Source organism: Pipra filicauda, unplaced genomic scaffold, assembly GCF_003945595.2.
Source record: "Pipra filicauda isolate LSUMZ 115617 unplaced genomic scaffold, ASM394559v2 scaffold201_size1378038_pilon, whole genome shotgun sequence".
NCBI classification, from domain to species: Eukaryota; Metazoa; Chordata; class Aves; order Passeriformes; family Pipridae; genus Pipra; species Pipra filicauda.
In genome coordinates this window covers 590,456-614,018 of record NW_024104312.1, presented here as the reverse complement: position 1 = coordinate 614,018, position 23,563 = coordinate 590,456, and the positions used below count along the sequence as shown (strand labels likewise).

General features: G+C 41.7%; 1 protein-coding gene across 6 annotated transcripts in view; it reads right to left on the bottom strand.

The window, feature by feature from the left end:
- Positions 1-14,493: 14,493 nt before the first annotated feature.
- LARGE1 (LARGE xylosyl- and glucuronyltransferase 1) overlaps positions 14,494-23,563 on the bottom strand; it is a 276,414-nt gene continuing 267,344 nt past the window's right edge. For 5 of the 6 annotated variants that reach the window (XM_027715069.2, XM_027715065.2, XM_027715071.2 and 2 more), the window contains 2 exons: positions 22,037-22,232; positions 17,280-17,623 (listed from right to left, as the gene is read on the bottom strand). In XM_027715069.2, coding sequence (XP_027570870.1) covers positions 17,426-17,623; positions 22,037-22,232 — 394 coding nt within the window. In that variant the 3' untranslated portion in view covers positions 17,280-17,425. Of the gene's footprint in view, positions 17,624-22,036; positions 22,233-23,563 lie in introns of all 6 variants that reach the window. The other variant, XM_027715068.2, reaches the window with a different exon arrangement.

Sequence of the window (23,563 nt, the reverse complement as noted above, 5' to 3'; positions counted from 1 at the left end):
GCTGTGGTGCTGTTGACACAGCCCAGGAGGCTGGCAGCCATCCCTACTGCCAGGGTTGCTGCTGGTTCACGCTCAGCTCACTCCCACCGGGACCCCCAGGGTTTTTCAGCAGAACTGCCTTCCAGGTAGGCAATTCCCAGCCTGGGCTGCTGCACTGGGCTCTTCCTTCCTAGTTGTGGCACTTGCTCATATTGAATTTCCTAAGATTTCTGTAAGCCCATGCCTTCAGCCTGTCTAGGTCCTTCTGGACAACCACCCAGCCCACCATCGTATTGACCTGCCCAGCTGCCATCACCAGCTTTGTGTCACCTGTGAACATGGTGAATATGTACCTTGTCACCTCCTCCAAGTCACTGGTAAAGTTGTTAAAAGGGACAGGGCCAGGAAAGACCCCTGCATTACTCCACTTGTTTCTGGCCTCCAGGTGAATTATGATCTATTAATCACTTCATTGCACCAACCTCTCAGCAAAGGCTGGTGTATAGGAACAGGGACTTCCTACCCTCAGATGTCTGGTGAGGATGCGGGACAAGCCCCTTACCAGTTTCCTCCTTCTCATTTCCTTTCTTTCCCCCCTCAGTCTCTTTTGTAGAGTAAAAAGAAAGCAACCACACTGAAGAAACTTAATAACCCATTGTCAAAACCTGTTTTTTTAAAATGTAGAACAGCCTGGAGATAGCATTTAGTAACACTTCACCCATGTCAAAGATGGATTTTTAGTATAACTGAGGCACTTCAGCTAGTTGTGTTTTTACTTTTCTATTACGGACGCATTTAAAAGTCACTTAACCTCAACCTGCTGCTTCAGATAACTCAGTTCTAAAATGGGCTAAGCCCTCTTTCCTACATCACAGGATTCCATGTACACAGAGTATGTATGTTCAGAGGACACTGAATATTACAGCCTTTAGTGCAGGGTTTCAGTATTTGCTTCTCATCTTGATCCCATCTCCTGAACTCTGCAGTTGGGATAGGTACAGGAATGAAAGTACCTACAAAGGCCACGCCACAGCACTGCCATCCTAGTAGTCAGCAAACTGCTCCTTCCTGGAAAATATGGCATGGCATCTCTGCCCCAAAAGGATGGATCCAGTCAAACATTTCTCACCTTGTCACAACACATGTACATACACAGTTCTGTGCCTTTCTCTTCTAGTCAAAGGGAAGCAGAGATGTGACACAGGCTGAAATATTTTCCTTGTCAATAACCAAATGCTCCAGCTCCTGTGCCCTTAGCTTTTCAACAGCTTGTAAAGCAAACTGCACTGAGTGCTGGAATCAGCAGTAGAATCCCAGCTGATTTTTTTTTCCACAGAAACAGCTGGGTTAAAAATCTTTGACTAACAAGTTTTCACTGCCATACTAATCACTTTTGTTAATCAAATCAATGAACCATCCTATTTAAATCTGTTTCTCATCAAACAGACATTTCACAAAGATTCAGGTGTGATAAGTAACTACCAAACTTGAGACACCAAGCTGAAAGAGGTCCCCAGCTCCTGGTTCCTGCCTTTTCTGACAGCCAGAAACTTGAAGGGAACAGTCACCCAGCTCAGGGTCAAGGCTGTGGCTGCTCTTCAGTGTGTTGGGGAAGGGAAAATAAATTGTTCAGCCTCTGATGTGTTTTGTTGTAGCTGAGAGGAGTAGCTGTAGCACTGCAGCAGAAGGACTTTTATAGGCTTCAGCTGAAAATTAAACATCCTGTTGTTATTTTAAAGGATATTGGAAGTGAAGGTCCTATGCTTCACGCTTAACTGGAATGAACAGAACTGGTAGAATGTTTCTGTTGCTCAGAATAAACTTGCCCTCTTAGCAGGGGGAATACAATAAAATTAAGCCAGACCATGAATAAATAGGTGGACTTTCCTATAGCAAGGCAATTCCCAGTCAGAGAAGAAAGCTCTGATCCATGAATTGCTACAATGTATGGTACCAACCTCCCTGCTATGCTGGAAAGCAAAAGCATGATGGTGCTGTGTTAATGGGTTCACTGCATGGGGACATAGTGACACAGATTTGTGCCTCTGCTTTCTCCCTTCTGAGTAATCCTAAGGAAACCATGGAACCTCACTGAAATAACTTGAGATTTCCCACACCCTCTGCCAGCCTGCAGCACCTCAGAGGGACATTGTGCAAAAATCATCTCTGTGAGTGCAGTAGCACACAGAGAGCAAGAAGAAATTGGCCATGGCAGTTCTTCTCCCCACTCTTGAAATGTCCTGTGGTTTGTAGGCTTCCAGCTTACCCATATAAAAGCACACAGCCTCACTACATGAAGAGCCACTGCATAATGGAAAAATACAAAGAGAAGTGAAGAAAGGTTGAAAGCAGTTTCTCTAAAACAAGAACTGATCTCCAAGGAGAAACATTACTTAAGGCTTGAGAACAGGCAGTGTTAGGTTTAAAAAAAAATTAATAGATGAATAAATAAATGATGTCATTATAAAGTGACATTTCTGGTGCTTGGGAGCTATCTCTGCTGTTCGATGGAGCAGTGTGGCAGCCTTCTGAGTTGTGATGCTTATTCCCCTATTAAAGTAATTTTGGAATTGAGCTGACTGATATGTGTTAGGTGAACATCTCATGTTTATTTCCTTTCGGGACGGAGTTTCTTTGCAGAAGACTCTGAAGACGTCCATATAATACCATTCCCAAAGAGACAAAATGAATGAAACTTCTTGAGCCACAAAGGATTTATCAACAAAAGATTGCCATGAAGATGGAAGCTTGCAGATTTATGCCACAGGAAAACAAATGTAAAGGCTGGGTGCCCTGTGACCCAGGTGACATACATGTTGTGGCTGGGGCCTATGTGCCCTCACAGGAGACCATCATACATCCCCACCCCTGCCCCCCAAGATTCAGCCACCCTGAGCAGCCTGACAAGTGCTGCTAAAAAGCCGTAACTGCCTTAACACGGACAACTCCTGTAGTCCTTGCAGCTAATGTTTCATGTATGCCAGGAGGCAAATTCCCTATTTAGGGAAATATGGCATTAACCAAAGAATCAGTTACAAGATATTAACCTGGCTGAGGTGCTATTATCAAATATGTAAGACAAACAACATTCTGGGTAATTAAGTGACACCTATGGTGAGCCTGCAATCTGAATCGGTGGTTTGCCTTTGAATCTCTGGATATGGCTTTGTTCCTTAAAGCTTCCCTAATGGTTTGTCCAGGTAATCCTGATAGACAAGCCTAAACTGACAAACTTCCCCTGGATTACTGCAAAACAACACATCAGTAAGATATAGTAGTAGTACAGATCTCCCAATTTCTTCACCACAAACCTAAGTAAAATTTTCCCACTCGCTGCAAATATTGCTCAAGTTGAGCAGATAATGAGCAGATGTGAGGGTGGGCACATGTGCTCCCCCAGAAACAAGAAAGAGTAATCAGCTGAAGAAAGGACAAGGATTTGGGTCTCTCTAGAAGCAGTGCTGAAACTAACAGGGTGGTAACAGGTGGGCTGCTCCCTGGAAACAACATGAAAGAGCTCTTCTCAGCAAGAAATGCATGGGAATCCTCAAGTGCAAGAATAATCCAAGGGCATGATAAAGGAAAGGCAACTGAGTATGGATTCTCACACTTGCCTATGCAGTTCAGGAAAGAGGAACGATTGCTTTTAAGAACTGTTGTTATGCCCTGAAGCAGAGGATGAATTGAACCCATCAGAGTTGTTCAGTCTTCTCTCTGGTGGCCACTTCAAAACTGTGGCTTTTGTTTAAGAAAATGTGTACTGCACTGATAATTGCAAAAATTAACCTTCAAAATCAGAACCCAACATAACTGAAGATGCTGTATCAGCAAAAGCCTGAAACAAGAGCTCCGAGAGGCTGTTGCCATTTACCATCTGAAATTGCCAGCTCTGGAGCCAGTGGTGTGAATGTCAGCAAAATCCCGGCCTGGTTTACAAAGGCTATTCAGTGAACAGCTGATGCTACAAGTTTCACCACAGGCAATATTTGGGTTAGTACAACTGACATCCCCTTTTTGGCTTTGCTATGAATGAGGTATGCTTTTACTTATGTTCAAACACAAAATTACCGAGATTAAAGTTTTCAGGATATCTCAGCCTTTGGCTTATGCAATCCAAATTTTGACATGTGAATTAGGTTTCGATTTTTCTTTTCTACAAAGATTCTGGATACTTTAAAGCTATCTTGACCATACAGGTCAAGGTTCGGCCTGTGATTCATATTACCATCATGCAAGAGTTATTCTTGAGGTATAATCTGGGTAAGGGAATAGCACACACAATAGGCTGTGCTGCTGTGTGACAGGAAAATGAAGAAATGGTAGCCAGATTTGGTCTGTGAAAACCTGAGATGGAAACTCAAGAGGTAGACTAGGGATATACATAACCCTCTTTCATGCTATTTTAATGGCTAAATGTGTGGCAGAATTCTCATCAACATCTCCAGCCTAACACCTGGCTTTTGAGCAGTGTAAAATACCCCAAGGCAGCAAACACGCACACATCCCACATCTGTCCATCCAATCCAGTCACTAGCTAACTCCTCTTTTAAAGCAGTTGGAGGATTAATGTAGTTACACCAGGAATCACAGAGAGAAAGAGAGAGAGAAAGAGAGAGAGAAAGAGAGAGAGAAAGAGAGAGAGAAAGAGAGAGAGAAAGAGAGAGAGAGAGAGAGAAAGAGAGAGAGAAAGAGAGAGAGAAAGAGAGAGAGAAAGAGAGAGAGAAAGAGAGAGAGAAAGAGAGAGAGAAAGAGAGAGAGAGAGAGAAAGAGAGAGAGAAAGAGAGAGAGAAAGAGAGAGAGAAAGAGAGAGAGAAAGAGAGAGCTTTGGGGAGAGTTGGTACAGAAATGGGTTAATGCCCCTTCACTGCTTCAGTCTTGGGAGCTCAACATACCCCCTTTTGATGAAACATAATTCCTGACCCCAGGCTAAACACATTGTAATCTGCCCTACTGCATCTGTCCTGGAGTATTAATATTTAACATAAATCCTAAAGGAAGCACTGCTCTTTACTACTGATTTGTCAGAGGTGGATGGATAGGAGGGGTTGTGGGTAATATGGAAATGGCATAGGCAGAGGATCCCTTCTGGGAGTCTGATTATTGAAAAGCGACTGCTATTTACACAGTTAATGTCATTCAATTCTTGCACCTGCTCAATCATTCATTTCCCAGAGCAAGCCAGCTTTGCCTTGCTGCAAAGTCAGGGAATATAAGGGAGTTACACCTGCAGATTCTCTCTTTCTCTGCAATGATTGTGAAGTTCAGCTTATAAAACTTCCACTTGCACATTTCCAGCCCTTCATCTTCCTTTTCTGTGAATTCTTTTTCTACCCATTTTTATGTATATATACTTTTCCAAGTATTTATATTTCTGATAATGTATCTAAAACCTTTTCTTTCCAACTCTTGTTGGACTTCCAGCCTGTTCCTGCACCAGAAAAAATCTATTTGATTCTGTAATTGCCTAAAAACACCCAAGAAATTCAGTTTGTTTCCCAACTTATATTAGTTTTTGTTCATATTCTATTCAATTTTTGAGAAAGGCTCCATATCCTACATCCAGGGACATCCTATTCTTTATGATGTCCCTATGAATGTAAATTCTGTGTTGTCATTCTCAGCAAGCACACTTTTATAGTAGAATCTACTTTGAATTTTGTTTAAAAAGACCAAAACAAACCACAAAAGATTATGCAGCTGACCTGTCTTCCCATTTGTGCCCCCATCTCCTTTCTTGATAACAAAGTTCTGCAGAGAGGCCTTGGGCCACCAAGTAGAAAGGAAGCAGGAAAGGAGAGAGTTATAGTCCCCCAGTTCTGCTTATTAGTGCTAAAGGATATACCAGCTGTAAGTTAGGAGAGATGCAGTTGCAGCTCTGAGCACCTGAAAAACCTATCAGCAAGGGTTAAGTAATGAAAAAGTGAAGGCTTCTGTGTTTTGCATAGTTTTTTTCTATTAGCAAGAGAAGGACTCCTATAAAATGGAAAATCCATGCTGCCACACAGCAGATAAAGCTTTTGCAATACTAACCTGTTGGATGGATTTGCTCCCATGGTGGTGGTGAGCTGTCATTTATTGTAGAGTATTCATCTGCTTGTTGTCATGCTTATGTATGAACTGAATAAACTGCCCCCATCTGCCGAAGTCTTGTCTTTGATTACAGAAAGACAACAGCAGGAAGAAGGTCAAGGTCAAGTAAAGCAGATAAACATATGATTAACTCCGAGGAGATGATGACTCACCTGCCTTCAGTGGGAACAGCCTTGTACTAATGTGTCTGATTGAACCAGGGTTGGAGGAATAAACCAACTTAAAGGGGATGACAATGCAAAATTAAAAGCAATAAAAAGCTTAAAGATGAAAGCCAAACAGTCCATGACTTCTCTCTTTTTGATCCTGTCTGAAGAAACAACAGTTGGTATGCTCCTGAAACCAGCACGTGTCAAGTCAGACACCGGAAAGGAATTGAGAGGATTATTTCACAAGTTTATTGCACAACTGAAAATTAACCTTTTTTTTTTTCAAGTATTTACAAGCCATTTACTTTGCACACAGAATCTAAACAGCATTTTCCCCGATAGAGTTGTCATCTAGAAAACTTACACGTGGACTGAAGCATATGTGTAAATTAAGTGTTTTGTGTTAAATGCAAGTTGCCTCAGTCTGATCGTGGAGGACGGAGGTGCTTGGGAGATGGGGCAGCAGAAGGAAAGAAGACACACTTTTCTGTTTTCTTTCCTGAAATATTTCCCCAAGCTGGGAAGAGAAACAAAAGAGTTTGGTATCAGTTGAAGCAGAAGGACAGCCAGCCAGGTAATATACTGACAGGGTGGTGAGTTGAACATTCAAAACCCTTCAGTGCCACAAACCTTGCGAGAAAATAACAAGTCTTGCTTCATGCCTGGTTCACCCTAAAGGTCACGACACTCCAGTTTTCCCCTGGAGAATGTAGAATCGCCTTGGTCATGACAGAAAAGGAATGAAGTTTGAGTCTTAAGAATGAAAAACACATGAAAAGACATTGGTGAGGTTTTTTACCCCTTCATTCTCACAGCTTTCTTACCTGCATTTTTGGAAATCTGCTGGCTGACACATTGAAAATGGTGCCCCTGCTCTCTGCATAATATAGTGCAAAACCTCGCACAGCCTGGACAGCAATGACAAGGGTAATATTCTAACCACCATAATGAAGCCCACAACTTTGTGCTGAAAATGAGTGCTTTCCTGGCTGTTAGCACAAGCTGTCTGTCACAATGTGTAGCACAGTCTCTGGAGTCCACAAATCACTCCCCTCCCATGGCTGATCCGCCCACACATTTTCCATCATGGAGATTGTTGTTCTCAAGTTTGTCAGCTAATATTGAGTATAAAGCCTTGTAGCACTTACTGCTTAGTTTCCAGGGGATTTTGACACCTGCAATCTTAAATGAGTAGGTGGTAACTCTTAAAACTGATGCTCACTGGCCCAGATTTATCCTGTGTTACTTTGGGCAGGTACACACCTGAGGCATCTTGCATGGGGACCGTCAGCACTGTAACCTTTTCTGATAGTCACAGAGCAAAGGGTGATGTGGGGCTTAAGTGAACCGAAATGCCCCCTTCAGAAATCCTTCTCACTACATTGACTATCAAAGGGAACTACAGGGTCTGAAAGGGTTGTCAAGCACTGGAACAGACTCCCCAGGTAAGTGATGGAGTCACCATCCCTGGAGGCACTTAAGGATATGTAGATGTGGCATTTTGGGACATGGTTTAGTGGCAGACTTGGCAGTGTCAGGTTTATGGTTGGACTTGATGATCTGAGAGGTCTCTTCCAACCTAAATGATTCTATGACTCTGTGACAAACTCCCACTCTGTGGGTCTCAGACATCTGCCAAGTTGCATGGGCTTAATCTGGGCATGAATGGTTCCAGCTGTGCATCTAAAAACCTAAGGATTCCAGCATTGCAAGGTACATTTGGTATTTAGAACACTTTGGCACTACCTTTCTTCAGGTACTCTGCTGTAAGGAGGAGAAACAGAGTAAGTGATGCCAACATGACCTACAGTGCATTTGGAAAGAAAGGGAGTGTTTACAGACTTGGTTAGTGCCTGTCCATGCTTTGAAACCATTCTACTGGGAGACAGCTTTGTGAAAGGCAATCCAAATGCTTTTTGCATTGGACAATCCAAATGCTTTTTGGATAGAAAAAGTGAAACCAATGGTTCAGACTAAATGACCTCTGCCAAGTCTTCTGAAGTCGTTGTTTCTTCCAGAGCCACACATAATCACCATTGTCATCTTATGCATGGCTACCAACTCTTAGTAATGTGTCAGGACCTAAGCAACCCGATCTTGCTTTGGTATTACTAGTATTAAAGGCCTAAGTCTTTCCTCTTCTCTCTCCCAGAAGCCCAAGTATTTTTTTCTCTTATTTTTTAAACATGTTCTTGCTGGTTTAAGAGAGTCTGTTTTCTATGTAACAGTTATAATCAGATCTCAGCACTGTGAAAGCTGTCTATAATATCTTTAAAATACCTGTCAACACCTACCTAAGGCTGATATAAACGTGGATTTAGGGGTGTAGCAGATAGGAATATAGAGAAAAAGTGGAAAACCCAAGAATGGGCTGGCTGAAGAAGGATCATGAAATGGAGCCCTACAGAAATAGCAGGAAATCAGTACATAGTAGAAATATGTGCTAAAATTTCTGGCTTGAGAAGATTACTTACCCTCATAAATGCTGCTGATTTAAGTCCCATTGGACTATTTACAATGACTCTCTTCCTCTCAAAATGATATTTTTCTGGAAGATCTATTGGTGTCATGGACAGTAGTCAGAACAAAATATGTTAAAAAGAAAACAAAACATAGTGAACCCATTGTTAGAGCTTCAAATTGGTGAATTTTCTCCCAGGTGTAGTCTTGAAGATTAAAATTGAAAAAAACCCTGCAGAATAAATTTGTGTGGAGGCTCAGGTGCGATGCCAGAAACATTGCTCTAGTAATGAACTCATGCAGTGGTCTAGAATAAGCCAGTAGACTTTCACACTTACTGGAGGAGATACTGCTAAGGTAGAACTAAAACCTGTGATAGCACAAAGAAAGAAAAAAATCCCACAAGCTACAGGAAAGGCTGTTTCTGCACTAACATGGTGCTGAGGACACCTCAGCAATCCCTCAATTCTATCTTCACCACAGACAATGCTGTAATGTTTTCAAGCCTGACAGATGCAGAAGAAAGCTATAACATATTAAGAAAATAAACAGAATAGAATCATAGAATATCCTGAGTTGGAAGGGATAAGAATCATCAAGTCCAACTCCTGGCCCTACCCAGGCCAGCCCCAAGAACAACACCATGAGCCTGAGAGTGTTGTCCAAGCACTTCAACTCTGTCAGGCTTGGTGCTGTGACCTGGGGAGCCTGTTCCAGTGCCCAACCACCTCTGGGTGAAGAACCTTCTCCTAATAACCAATCTAAACCTGACATAGCTTCATGCCACTCCCTTGAGTCCTGTCACTGGTTAAGAGATGGGTGCCTGCTCCTCTGCTTCCCCTTGTAAGGAAGCTGTGGGCTGCTGTGAGGCCTCCCCTCAAGTTTTTTCTTCTCCAGGCTGAAGAAGTCAAGTGATGTCAGTCACCCCTTGTATGGCTTCCCCTGTAGACCCTTCAGCATCTTTGTGGACACTCTCTAACAGCTTTAGATCCTTCTTATATTGTTGCACCCAAAACTTCACAAAACATTCAAGGTCAGGCCACACCAGTGCAGAGCAGAGTGGGACAATCCCCTCCCTCAACCAGCTGGCGATGCTTTGCCTGATGCCCTCCAAGACACAGTTGGCCCTTCTGGCTGCCAGGGCTCTGCTAACTCATATTCAACAGTGAATATAAATATTTAAATTGAACAATATGAATAAAAAAGTTTTTGCAAACTTTCAATTTCACATATGAAAATGTAAATCAAAGCAACAAAACAGAAAATATTTGTGTCTTGGGTGATCTGATTCAGAGAGTTGCTTGTAGTACATGCATTTGTTTTGCTCTATGAAGTATAAGCAGAAAGAAGACAGTGGTGCCTCTATTCTCTGCATTCATGACAAAAGTTGGCAGGTGAACTTGAAAAATATTTTGCACTGGTGACTCTCTGTGAATGCTAATCCTTGTGGATCCTTATGGAACTCAGAGGGGTTTGTTTGTTTGTTTGCTTTTATTTTTTAATTGACTTTGCTATTCTTTGAATAAACCTTAACGGTGAAAAACACAAGATGTAAACTTTCCATGAGCCATTTGAACCCATATAGAAATATTCATTGATGTAACGGACAGAAAGCATAATTTTGCTTATCCGTCTGTTCTCTTATCAACACAGCAGAAGCTTACTGTCCAGCCCAAACACTGAGTCTCAGGTCAGCTGGATTATTTGGTGCTAATATAATTAGTGAGCACTGTGCAAGGTGTCAAGGGAGAATATACACATATCTTGTTCTCATTCTGAACCAGCAAACTGCTGAGTCCCATCTTTTCCTAACCCCAAGGGGCCTCTGTCACTCACAGCAAGTATACATGTAAAATGCAGAAAAGCTGAGAAAAGTTTATCATCAGAATAATAGATTTCAGACTGAACTCACTATTGCCTTCTAAAAAAACCTCAAAAGCAGACAGTGGTGCCGCTTCTTTCCTGCTGCTGGTGGTTAGTTCTGACTGGATGAAGAGTTCATGGATCAATCAGCATTGGAGAGCTTTTCCTTTCCTTATAGGAGAAACTGGAGAGTTCTGCTGGAACAACAGTTCCACAGGCAGATCAAAAGGAGAAATTTAAGAACCTCACTAACTAGCTTTGCCCCAACCATTGACCTCAGTGCTGACAATTTAAGAAAGTTTGGGTAGTCAGAACTCTACTGTTATCTTTATTATCTTTTTTCTTCTTTTCCTTTTTCCCAAGCACCAAGAGATCAGTGTGGGGATCCAAAGAAATGAAACAAATTAAAGATCTTTGAGCTGAGAATGATTTAATCTCAGTGCTGAATTTCATGAATTTTACAATCCAGAGAATTTACTCCAGGTGGGCCACATTGGCCAGTGTTGGGTAAGAAATGCCTCAAATCCAAGAATGAGCTTAGTCCAACCCACAGATCCTATGAACAGATCTTCAGAGGGACTTCAGAATGCTTATGTCTTCCTCATTCCTCTGGAAATCTGGCTACTTAAAACAAACCCCTCATACCTCCAATTATTTACTCCGTTTTTCAGTGCTTACCTGACAAGACTGCTGATAGCCTCTAGAGCGCTCCCAGTGATGGAGCAGACATGCTTGGACAGAGCTGGGATTCATCACTCTTGCAAGTTCAGATGTTAGCATTCATAAGCTAGGGGTGAATGCTACAAGGCCTCTGAATGTATAATTTCCATCAGCTCCACAGGATCCCTCCAAATAAGAAAAGCTTGTAGAACAGAACTGCAGGTGTTCTGCTTAGAAAGCCTGAGAGCATGGGGGATAATTGACTTTCCTAAATCACAGTTTATACCTATCCTCTGAAAAAAAAGTCTCACTTTGCTCAGAATCAAGGCTGCTATCATATTATGAAAAGCTCAATGAAAGCAAAAGTAAAAAGAAATATCACCTAGCTGCTTCATTCACCTGAATATTATTCACTCTGTGCATAGAATGAAAGAGAAATCCTCTAAAAAAACCTCGAGCAAATAATTGTGTAGACTATGTCCTATTACATATGTGCCAAGGGACAGCAAGAAGTCATATGAGCAAATCATTAAGTCCACCAGCAACTTGAAATTTCAGATCCTCCAACTCTGCTGACTCTGCAGCCTTTGCACGAGTCTTGTGATATAATGGCTAAAGCTGAAAATTCACACATCCAGCTGACTGAGAATTATGTTGCTGTAATACTGAGAAACAGGCTTAGCTTGGCTTGAATTACTTGGCCTTATGTATCTGGGGACTTCTTCCTGAATATATCTGGTGAGGGTAGGGTGCCTAAATCCCTTGTCAGAGAATTACCCCCAGATCAGAACTATTTCTTCTGGAATGAAATCTTGTGTCTCATGGCAATGGACCATGGAGCTCTCAAATGCAGCCTTTGCTACCTGCACAGTGACTTCCACGGACCCATATTGCAGAATTTTAGGACATTTTAACCCTACAAAAATAGTAATTTGCTGGGAGCAAGGAAACTATTCTCCTCATATGAGGGTAAACTATACAGAATGAATGAAAAGATACTAAGCTCTTACCCTGGACTTCAGATCTTTTGCATCCTGACACCCTCAATGAGCTAACACTTCCACTGGAGTATCCACTAACATGTCTGAACAAATATGTTCATATGATCGACAACACAAATAAATAGCTTTTCCAAGCAATTAACTGTTGTGAAACAAAGTAGCAGTCTTCAAACAATCCCCAGTATGCTGAAGTGTTTGGATGTAAACACATCATCTAAATAGACATTATGAATTACTACTGTAAAAATAACTTAATTTAGCTATCAATTCTTCTGCATTTTCAATACTGCAGTGGAAATACTAGATTATTGGCTGGCATTGTCTACTAGTGACTTATTTGTTCCAGTCTCACTCACTGGAGTTGAAGAAACTTAGATGCTTTTTTTTTTTCCTAAAATTGAAATATTTTTTGAGCTAACAATGATACATTCTCTTTTTAACACTCCCACCATTGAACGTATTAGACTTGGTTGAAGTTCATAAATAATGACACTCACCCCACTTGCTGAGCTTGCTGTGTTCTGCTGTTGCTGCCCTGAAACCTGAGGAACACCCATACAGTATCTGGCAGAGTAGGAACAAATGTCCTGAGCAATGCCTAAGAGTAATATCTCTGCTGATTTGCCAGGACTCCCAGTGCTTCTGGTCATTAATCTTCCTCAGCTGAAAACAGATGGGGCTATTAGGCAGGCTGGAGTAATGGGGGAAACTGGCAAGATAGAGAAGGAAATGCATTATCTTCTGGATAAAATTGCACATAAAAATGAGAACATTAAAAATGTATTTTTCATATTTAATTGGACTATGTACGATTATACCTACCAGAAAATAATGTGCAGTGTGCTTTGTGCAGGGCATTTATAAAACTGTTCAGCTGTGCTAGGGCCTTATTTTTCCCTGCGGAGAGAAACAGTAGCTACAACCCCAACAAGGTTTTTGTGCTTCTCCCTCTAACACAGAGCTTACTCTGCTGCAACAGCTACTGCAAATAACACTATGAAGTGTCTCTGCTTGTTGCAGTAAAAGGAAAATGCAGTTTATGATTTACCAACAAACAACATGAAGTCTACCAGTACTTTAGTGAGTATATGTCATATTCAGTCTAACAAAAGTGATGGAACTGCAGGTACACCTGCTAAATCCTGATAAATCACAGAGTCCAAGACAATGATTATAAATGGAAAAAACCCGAAAATTGTGAAGTGGAACCAGATTGCTCACACAGGAAACTATCAAGCCTGGAAGGAATTACTAAAAGTAAGGATTTGGGAAAAAAAATCTGACTACCCAGGATAAACAAAGACATTTTCTAGGTCTGCCAGATAGGCAAATGGTAGATGACCCTTAACTAGAAATTGATAGGATGGAAACTACAGACAAACTTTTGAAGGTGTTATATATATATGCTGTGACGACAGAGAAAAATCATGGAAACCTATTAGAGGGTTACAATAAGGTATTAAATAAAGATAAGTGCTTTGCCCAAAACTTAAACTTGGAAAGCCTGTTATATCAAAGGGAGAAGCATGAAAACAAAACCAGGAGGACTGTGTGCCAGGCATCAGATTATTATTTGGAATAATAATTAAGCCTGAAATGTGGTGGGATGTCAAAAGGTGCTGGGAAATACACAGTTCAGGCTTTCGGACTTGAAAAGTTTCGAGTGACTCCTGTGTTTCAATGTTTTGTAGTGGAAAGGGAAAAGGGAGATGCAGAACAAAATGTGTCAAGATAAGAGCCCAAATTAGAGGAACAAAAGAATTTTTCTGATCCCTTGATTAGGAAAAGGTTAGCATTTAGAAAGGTTAAAGAGGAAAATACAAAGTCTCAGAACTTAGTAAGGTGAAATTCAATATAAATTTAAAAACAAAGCCCTCTTTATCTTTTTAAAGGAAGAATTGGTGACCCTAATTATAAAGAACAGAAAAACTGAAATCCTCAGATTAAAAATGGAAAGGGCCTTATAAATAACCATGGAGTATTGTATCCCTTAGATGAATGGAAGACAAGGAAATGCTGATATGACTCAATTGGAAATTTTAGAAGTTATTCGGGCCAAATAGAAAACCTTCAGAGAATGGAAATAAAACACTGTAAAGCTGAAAGGAAGGTATGTAATCGTTAAGATGGAGTTTGAGGAAGCTAAGAGAGAGTCTGAAGAGCAAACAGTAGGAACTTAAAGCTGAAAATGCACATTTGCTCACTACGCAAAAGCAGAAAAGTGGAGATATCTGGTAGGCCACCCCAAACAATAAGTAGAAGAAACAATTAAAGACAATAAGGACAATGCCAAGAATCTAAATGATTTATTTGCATCAGTCTTCACTGAGAGGGTGCTGGAGTGATACCTAAATGAGAGACTCACACTTTCCAAATATCAGAGATAAGGAGAGGTCATAGACTGAAGACTCAAGAGAGAAGTTGGTGGAACAAAGCAATAAAACAAAGGCATTAAGTCACCAGCTTTTTCTGCTATTTCTAGAAGATTTCAGGAGAAAACTGATAATTAAGTAACAAAATTGCTAGCAAATACTACGGCAGAGGACTGGAAGACAGTCAGTTATAACTAAGTTGGGGATTTTTGTTGTTGTCAGTGGTGTTTTCTTTCATGGTGTTGGAGGAGCCCTGGCAGTTACAGTCACACATGTAATCCTAACTTGCTATTAGGTAAATTGGATGAAATGTACTAAAAAAACCTAATCCCCACACCTCTCAAATTATGAAGCACAAACATGACATGACAGATACAAAACAGTACAGCGTCTATAAGGAAAAAAAAGGGACTCTTTGTACCTACTACCAATCTTTGAGCTGGTTACACCAGCCAGCACACCTAAGCCTACCCTGGAGGTCCCAGAACTCACTGTACAGTCAGGTAAGTAGCAAATTATTACCTCCCCGCTCCCCCCATCCTCATCACATGACCAGTGAGAAGAGAATAATGAGAAGAATGTTGATAATGGTACATCCAAATAATACACAGGTCTGTGCTACAGGTTGTGCTGCTGCAGGGCAAGGAGACATGTACATCTGGTAATGAAAGTTTTTAATACACATGAAACATAATGGTGGCCACACTGAAGCTCTGATTGGAGATTTTATGTAGGTATAACCAGTGTCAGACTCTCTCAGGCCAGCTTTTGGTATCTTTCTGCACATTAGCTAATCAACAGGACTCTGTGCTGCAGGGTTCTTCTCATTCTCAATAAGCACAGTGACCCGAACCCTTAATGGTGAATAATACGGGATCTGGGGAGTTAAGATTTTGGGTTTTTTAAAAGAATATATCTTAGCCAGAACTGAGCACTCACTTCTTCCCTGCCCTTTCTAGCATTTTATGTAAATCTTTACATGAAGCTATTAAGAAGAGAAAAAAAGCTCTTTGGAAAATTATGCAGTGATATATTCTTACACAGCCAACACTCCCAGGAGAAAAAGTGAAAACTACACATGGACTCCCGCCCCTTTTTATTTCTTCTCAAAGATGTTGCCTTTTTTGGATTTTCTTATATATACAGAGAATGATGAACTGGTATTTGTAGTTTAAATGTCTGGTTTAAACTGCGTGGTTTCCACCGTAACAGAAAGCTCTCACAAAATGTCAGGTTAGAAATAAAACCAAGCTCTAGAGGGATGAGGTGGGGAGGAAAGTAGAAGATCCAGTGGCTGAAAAACAAAATGGAAAAAAAATGAGCATAATGCAATGTAGATTCATTTTCCAACTCAGGCAGTAGTATTGGTATGTGTGGTTGTATGGGGATCTGGGGTAGGGAGACAGAACACATTTCTCACTGAGTTGTTTCTGCTTTCTCTATTAACATTGCAACAGAAATTACAAATAGCCCTGCAAGGGGTAGTGCATTAAACCTCATCTCTTCATCCCATGTAAACACAACATTAATACTGAAGATAAAGAAAATGGCAAAAAGTCCAGTGTCTTGTTTTCTGCATTTTGCTTGTTAGGTTTCCTGTTCGCCCTCCAGCGTACTCCTGTGTGTACCGATGGTGTGAACTTGACCAGTCCACGTTCAAGCAAACACTCACTCAGATTCCCAACATATTCTTTTCTCCCCCTCGAATGGGGAGTTTATTCCTAACAGTTCTGCTCCTTTTAATTATAAACTCCTTTAACGAAGTAGTTCTGAGACCTTGCAGCAGGCAGCAGGAGAGCACCAAGGCTACTAGTTGCCTTTTTACTAGTTTTTATTCCCTGTTCAGCAAAGAAGTCCATTTAAAGCCTAAGGCCCAGAGCCTTCACGTTTGGGCAGCACTGAAATGAGCCTACAAATCAATATTCCCCTGGTACAATGTGCCTTATAGGTAAAATCCAATTCTTGCCTGAAAAAGATAAAGAGTTAAAGTCAGACCCTTTATCTTAGTAGACACATGTGAACAAGTTGCTCTGGTGAAAACAGACCTTACAGTGACAAGTTTTGTTCACTTTCTAACAGAGCTACTGATCTTCTTTACTGGTCCACCAAAATTGAAGATGGGGAAGAAACACAAGGGAGACATTTCCTTGGCAAGGAAAGGAGCAGCATTTAGGAGTGGGGCAAAGGCAGGGTGGGGTATAGGGGATTTTCCTGATAAAACAACTAATTTGAGAATAAAAGACCAACCGATATCATGTATACACCTAAACCAGTAACACAGCTTCTCGGGAGTGCAGTATTGTATAAGTGTCCCCTGTGTTTTCAAGGCTAATTCAGACCTTTGGCTCATCCTGCATTAGCAAGGTCATCCATGTTAACAGGGCCCCTGTGAAAGTTCACAGGTGAAAGTTCCCTTTTAGAGTAGTGCAGATTTGAAATTCACAGGACAGCGACCCGAAGATCTTCCTTTACAGATAAAAAGCATGTCAAATTATTAAATAGCAACATGAAATTCTATGTTCTGAAGGTCTGTCTTTGCTCTGCAGTTAAGAGAGCGGAGTGCATTCCCAGTCCCTGCCCAGTCCCCACCTTCAGTGGCATGGAGGGCGCCTGGCCGGCCCTACTCGCAGACACCTCATGAATGCTAAAGCCAAAAGGCCTGGGGTAATTGGGGAAGGGACAAATGAGCACAGTCCGAAGACATGTCACTTCAAATTTCTACTGTTAGAACTGCCAAGTATGATATAAAAACAGAAAGTATTTCTCAGTTCAAAATTTGATGACTGGGCCCCACACGCTGAGTGGCTCTTCCCTCCGGTGTCCCTGTTTCCCGTACACGGGCTCTGTGGTGCTAGCTGTTGTTCTCTGCCGTGAGATATTTGAGGGCTGCAAAGCCGTAGTGGCGTGACATGTCCTGCTGGAACTCCTCCTTCAGGGTCTTGAGACAGATGCGGTATTGCTTGTTGGAGCGAAACTTGGTGATGTCGAAGCTGGGGGCGTGCGGCATGTGGATCATGTAGGCGTTGGGCAGCACTGTGAACTCGTACTCCTGGGGGAGAAAGACACTGACTGTGAGGGTGTTCCCCAGCCCTCCTGCAATGCATCTCTCCTGTACCTCCACAGTCAAACATGCTCCAGTAAGTAACAGTGCAGTGTGGGTCTCAAAAAAACCAAACCCATGCAGGTATCTCAAATAAGCCTTTTTTTTTTTCCAAGTAGCTTTTTCTTTGTTTGATGAAAGATCTACTTTTTCTTTTTGTAAAATCTTAAGATGGTTTGGGTTGGAAGGCAACTTTAAGGGTCATCTAGTCCAACTCCCCTGAAATGAGCAGGGACATCTTCAACTAGATCAGGTTGCCTAAAGCCCTATTCAATCTGACCTTGAATGTTTCCAGAGATGGGGCATCCACCATATCTCTGAGTAACCTCTTTCAACGTTTTACCAGCCTCGTAAAAAAACCCAACTGTTTTAAAACATTTTACTTCATATAAGCCAAATAATGGGGAAATAGTACCAAAGGCACACCTGAAGCCATGTCTGCAGCACACACTTTGCAGTAGTGTGCTTGTAACCAACACAACTGTGACTACACGGCATGGGTCTCAAGCGTCCATGCAAAAACCTGGCCTTGTCCCTACAAATTATCTTGCTTGGGAAGCTGGAATAAGCTATATTTACAAAGGCAAAACTGCACAACATATGTTGCTTTGCCTATATACTAAGATACTTACAGAGACAAAACTGTCCAAAACTATTTATAAACCTGAAATAAGGGGAGAAGATAGTATCATTTATAGGCGACGTGCGAAAATGAACCTGCTAATTCCATATGCTTTGAGATGTTTTTATGTAAATTAAGTTTTTCACAAAGTCTGAGATACTGTGCTACTTCTCCTTCTCCTGTAAAACTACTTTACTAATTCTCTTTATTTATATCCGACCAAGTTCTTTGACAATTTTTGTTGCTAGAAAACAATGGTTCATTTAAGTCTCAACTACTCCTGTCAGAATCTTTCTATTTTTATAGTTAAATTATTAGAGTAAAGCTAGAAAAAGGCTGATCCTTAGACAAGCTGAAAGTTCACTAGTTCACATCCTATGATGTGCAACAGGCAGGTATCTCCTGCAAGAAACTGGGTAGAAAAGGAATGTGAACCTCATTACTCTGTAGCCAAGCAAAACACTCTAACCGCCAGGATGCTACCTCTTTTTTCATATGGAACTTCAAGAAATCCAAGTTGTATGTGATGCAAATAACAAAGAAACTTTGAATTCCCCACAGGCAAATTTACTTTTGTTTTCACACAGTTTCTATCTACAGCTGTTGCTGGATTGACTCATTAACCATCTCTACATAAGACACTGGTCAGAGAGAGAACAGCCACAGAGCACGCTGGCTTCAAAACAAGTGGTGCACAACTTCCCCTGGTTTGCAATGCCCAGTCACTTGTTGATTTAGGAGTCTGTGCAGAGACACAGAGCATCTACAGTACCGAGGCAGAGTACTCCAAAATGCTTTAGTAGGAAAAGAGATTGTTGGGAGACAACAACTTGTGCTAATAAACTTTAGTGTTTCACCTGTCAGTCTTTCTTCACCTAACAAACTGTGATCAAGGCAGAGAAGACTGAAAGCTGCTGCATTACAATGCTACCAGAAACCAAGTGTTTGAGCAATACAGCCAAAAAATGAAGCTAAATTAAGACAGGAAAAAAGTGAACAGAACACAACGTGGATCCATTTCCCAACTCAGGCAGTGGTATTGGTGAGCCCAAAGTATAGCTAAGGCTGCAGTGCCTTCCCAGAGTCACCTATGAAGCAGTAGCATGTGTTGGACAGCTAGGAGCAGATGCTATATGGGTGCTCCTTTCTCCTTATGAGAATGCCCGTTACCTGACAGACAGTGCTAAAGAGGTAAGTCTTTGTGCCAATTTACAATGTTGTCATAAATGGAAATGGGGCACTGAGCTTCTGTATAGCAAGAGCAAAATAATCTCATGCTCACAGGCAGAATTTATTTAGTTGGAAGACGCTTAAAACTAATGGGGAATTAATCCCAACAACAAAGGTTGGTACCATGGAGTGAGGAGAGCTGATAAACCACAAACTATGTCTCTAAGGGACCTTAAAACTAAGAGTCAAAGCTGCAGAGGAAGATGCATCCCCCTCATACAACCTTTTCTTTGTTCTCTGCTTGCATTTCAAGTCTGTAATACTGCAGGTCAGGGAGTGTCTATGCTCTGCAGTGCAAACTGTTCACAGCGGTGTTCCCATCCCTCTGAAAGGTCTTCAGGCACATAAAGCCTTCCAAGAAATGATGAGTCTGCTGCTAATAATCCCCTTTGAAATACGCTGGGCTGGGGTCCTGGAAAATGGGATGCTCAGTCTAGTTCCACAGTGACTGGAAGAGCAGAGAAAGGTTTCCTAATGACCCATCCCTACTATGTGGAAACCCCTGTTGAGAAGGCAATGCAATAACCTAGCTCACAGATTATAAATTCTTTAGATGGAGACTCATATATTTGTATTTGGATGCTGTATTTGTACAGCAAAATCCAGCTCAGTGGGCACCTGCACGCTCCCAGAATAACAATGACGATTGTCTCCATGTGGTGTGCTGCTCTGAGGGACAGCGGTGGCACAGGCCCTTGGTAAGGGGTCTGGAACAGACCTTTTGACAGACACTCCAGCAGCGAGAAGCAGTGAAATAACTTAATTGAGAAGCTGCTCTGCCCACTGGTAATAAAGCCAGCCAAGCAGCTGGCAGCTGTGTCTGTGGACACCCTAAAGCAGAGGAATACCACAGGGGAAGGTAGCTGTGCAATCCCATGTCTCCTCTAGGGTGATCTTGAGGGAGAATAGGTAGATACCCATGTTGGTACAGAGGAAAATGAAACTTTTTTTGAATGTTATGTGTTCAAGGCTGGAAGAGTGAGAAAAACAATTTCCCAGAGTTAGTTCCAACCCAATGACCATTTAAAGTATCTGTGCTATGATCAACTATGAAAAATGTTTCAATCTCCCATGTGTGAATCTCTGCTGGGTAGATCTCTCTGCACAGAAGAGTTAAATCCTGAGTGCCACGTGAGAGCTGCCAGTGAGAACATAAGCCTTGTTACACAGATTAACAAATAATAAAAACTACCCTGGCACTCTCCACAACTGATGGTTAATTGATTAGTGTTTGGAAAGTGCACTGGAAAATTACACTGCTATAGCAAATTATTATTAACATTAATGTAAGGGACAATTTTTTTTCTCAAGATAAGTAGGTATAAATTTGTTGGGAATACCCTTCTGCAAACAGAGGGTGAGTGGCTGCCAGCCCAAGGTGACCATGTAGTTTTGTAAGCAGAAGTAGAAAATATCTGTCCCACATATGTGCCTGCGCACAAATACACTGTAGCCCACACCCCAGAGACGCAATCTCCCACTAAGTTGGTGCATGCCCTGTGCTGTTCTGCTTCACGTAAACTAGTAAGAATTGAGCAGAGAAAGATCAGCTATATTCCAGATTCATAGCAGAAGGTATCACAGGAGGATACAGATGGCCAAAACCTATTTTTTTAATTAGCATGAAATTCTACAAGTTCAAGCATTGGGATTGAAACCAAACTGAAAAAACCCACCACAAACCCAAACTAAAAAGGAATGCCATGACCCAGACCTTGCTGATTAGCACAGTGGTTAGCTTCAAATCCAAGAACAGCAAGGCGATGCAAACCCTGCTATTTCAGTGAGCAGCAGCACTGGGATCCCATGGAGCCGTAGTCACTGCCAGCCTCTAAGATCCAGGTTGGTGGCACAGACCTTGGCAGCTCTGAGAGCTCTGGTGCCAGTCTGGGACTCCTGACCTTTCTCTCCATCTGTATTCTTATAAATTCTGCCCTGCAGCTTCATCCCAAGTCACAGATCCAAGAGGCAGGTAGCCCAAGGCTTAAGTACCTGGATCCTTTAAAGTCTGCTCCACAGCCCCAGACTTTGGAAATGTAAAGACTTTGGCTATTCAGATACATGCTGTAAATCCCAGCCAGAGACTGAAGATGCTTGCCTTGGATTCAATTGAAGATTACTTTTTGAATTCTACATTAGCATTTGGGACTCACCAACCTCTGTCTAACTGAAAAAGATCCAGCTGTGTCTGCAGATTCCCTACCAAGCGATGGGACTGGCAACAAGTGCTGCAATGTTTCAGTCAGGAGGAGGGCACTGCAGGGGTTGTGTCACCGCAAAACGACTTTCTCAGCACTGATAAATAAATTAGACTTAGTTCTCCATTTAATACTTGACAAGGATTAAACTGAGTGTTCCCAATTCAAGAACCACTCATTAAGGAGCTCAAGTATGGCCAGGTGAGCCGTACTGGTGATGCAAAGCCTAAAGTCTTTCTACAGGGCACAGATTTCACTTTAACAACCCTGCTGCACAGCCCTGGGTGAGATACGCAGGTGTCATCTCCTCACCTGTGCATCCAGCTCCATGATGTGAGCTACTTTGTTCCAGCCAAATCCAACAAACCGCCTGTCATACTCCGGGCAGTCCTTCCTCACGACGACGTATGGCTCAAAGTCTGCTTCCCACTCAACGCGGTAGGGGGTGGTGGCTGTTCGCCACTTGGCAAAATTGGTTGGCGCGTGCCCTTTCGTCCAGACGTGGTACCTTAAACAGACAGAAATGGCAGGGATGTGGGGAGGTAATTACATAGAACACATCTTGGCAAGGTAACAAAATGTTACTCGTTAGATGAAATGCTCAAAAATAAGGACATTAGCTTCCAGTTCACATCATCATTTTCAGGACAAATCGGAGGCAATTTCTAGGACTATTTCCAGCACGCTTCCCAGAGCTCAGCGCTTAAACACCTCTAGTCAGTGAAGGATAGTGTGAAAACACTACCTCATGCTAATGTGAGAAACAATTACAAAGTACACTGACATTCATCTGCACTACAAAGTGCTGTGTCTTGTTCCTGGCAACCAAGTGGCTGTATCGGTCGGTGCTCTAAAATCACTGTGAAAATCTGTAGCTCAGATAAGGTCCCTAAAATTTCTACACCGCAGTGACATTCATGATCTGTTTTATATGCCATTTTATAATTTGCATGAGAGACACCTGGAGCTCTGGATAGATGTTCTGTTTTATTAATTACTGCCATTATTATGGCAGGAACCAAGATGCATAATTAAATTAATAAGTAAAATATCACATAAAGGCTTTCTGCTGTACATTCTACATTGTGGGGAGTACTCATGTGATCCTCAGTAAGGTAATCAATTTGATTTACAGAAAAAGATCCTATTATAATTCATTAATCTTGTTCAGGTCACAGCACGTCTCTTCCTAGCACAGCTTGAATCCACACCATTAGTGCTAGGGTCAATGACTCTCGCCCACTTATTTAAACACTTTCCAAAAACCAACTAGACAAGCTCTTTCTGCAGATTCATAGATTAAATGAAGAAACAAAGGCATAGCAGTTATCTGTATTATAATACTGAGAGATATGCAACAGAAGGGACAAAACAAATATCCTGCCAGTTTGTAAAGCAAGGTACATTGAATTCACAGGGATGACTCATATGCCAAAAGTGAAGGTATCTGAGCATTAAATATTGCAAGGTTATGACCTGAGGTAATGTTTCAATCCCAGAAATTCTTGTAACATTGTTAGCAATTTAGCAGTTTAGCCATTGCTAAAACCAGGGATGTAAAATCACCGCTTAGGAGTTTGCACTTGAACTGTATATTCATATGGTTAGTAACATAAACAGAAAGGTGGTTCAGCTCTGCCCACTGTCCATGTTCAGGGCAGTGCAGGAGGACAGAATTATTAGGATAGCACTGGGGTCCCAAGTAACATATGGTCCTTTGTAGGCTGCATTTCTAAACTGTAAACAGGTTTCATTGCTTTTAGGTATCTGCCTTGGGGACCCGGAAAAACAAAACCCTTCTGTATTAAAAAAACTGACAGAGAATTAATTCTCCAGATA